The sequence below is a fragment of the Dendrobium catenatum genome, unplaced genomic scaffold (genome assembly GCF_001605985.2).
Source record: "Dendrobium catenatum unplaced genomic scaffold, ASM160598v2 original_scaffold_277160, whole genome shotgun sequence".
Taxonomy (NCBI): domain Eukaryota; kingdom Viridiplantae; phylum Streptophyta; class Magnoliopsida; order Asparagales; family Orchidaceae; genus Dendrobium; species Dendrobium catenatum.
Window position 1 is genome coordinate 1 of NW_021595553.1, and position 252 is coordinate 252.

Consider the following 252-nt stretch of genomic DNA (forward strand, 5'->3'; position numbering starts at 1 on the left):
CAGAATTCACGAAGGTGGCTGTGCGGACTGCGATTGGATTTGTGGTGATGGGATTTGTTGGCTTTTTCGTCAAGCTTATCTTTATTCCGATCAACAACATCATTGTTGGAGCAACTTAGGATAATTGATTTCATCATAAGGTTGAATTAAATCTCATCTTGTTTATTTTTTGTTGTTTTTTTTTTCTTATTATTAGTTCTTTGGATCCGCCCGTGCAGACTTTTGTTGTCTGAAACGTTTTTGGTTGATGTG

At 36.5% G+C, this 252-nt stretch overlaps 1 protein-coding gene across 1 annotated transcript; it reads left to right on the forward strand.

The window, feature by feature from the left end:
* Positions 1-5: 5 nt before the first annotated feature.
* LOC114579093 (protein transport protein Sec61 subunit gamma-1-like) lies at positions 6-163 on the forward strand (the record flags this gene model as incomplete). Its single annotated transcript, XM_028692790.1, has 1 exon — positions 6-163. A coding segment is annotated over one exon (114 nt), but the record flags the coding sequence as incomplete, so codon positions are not given.
* Between the last annotated feature and the right edge of the window lie 89 nt (positions 164-252).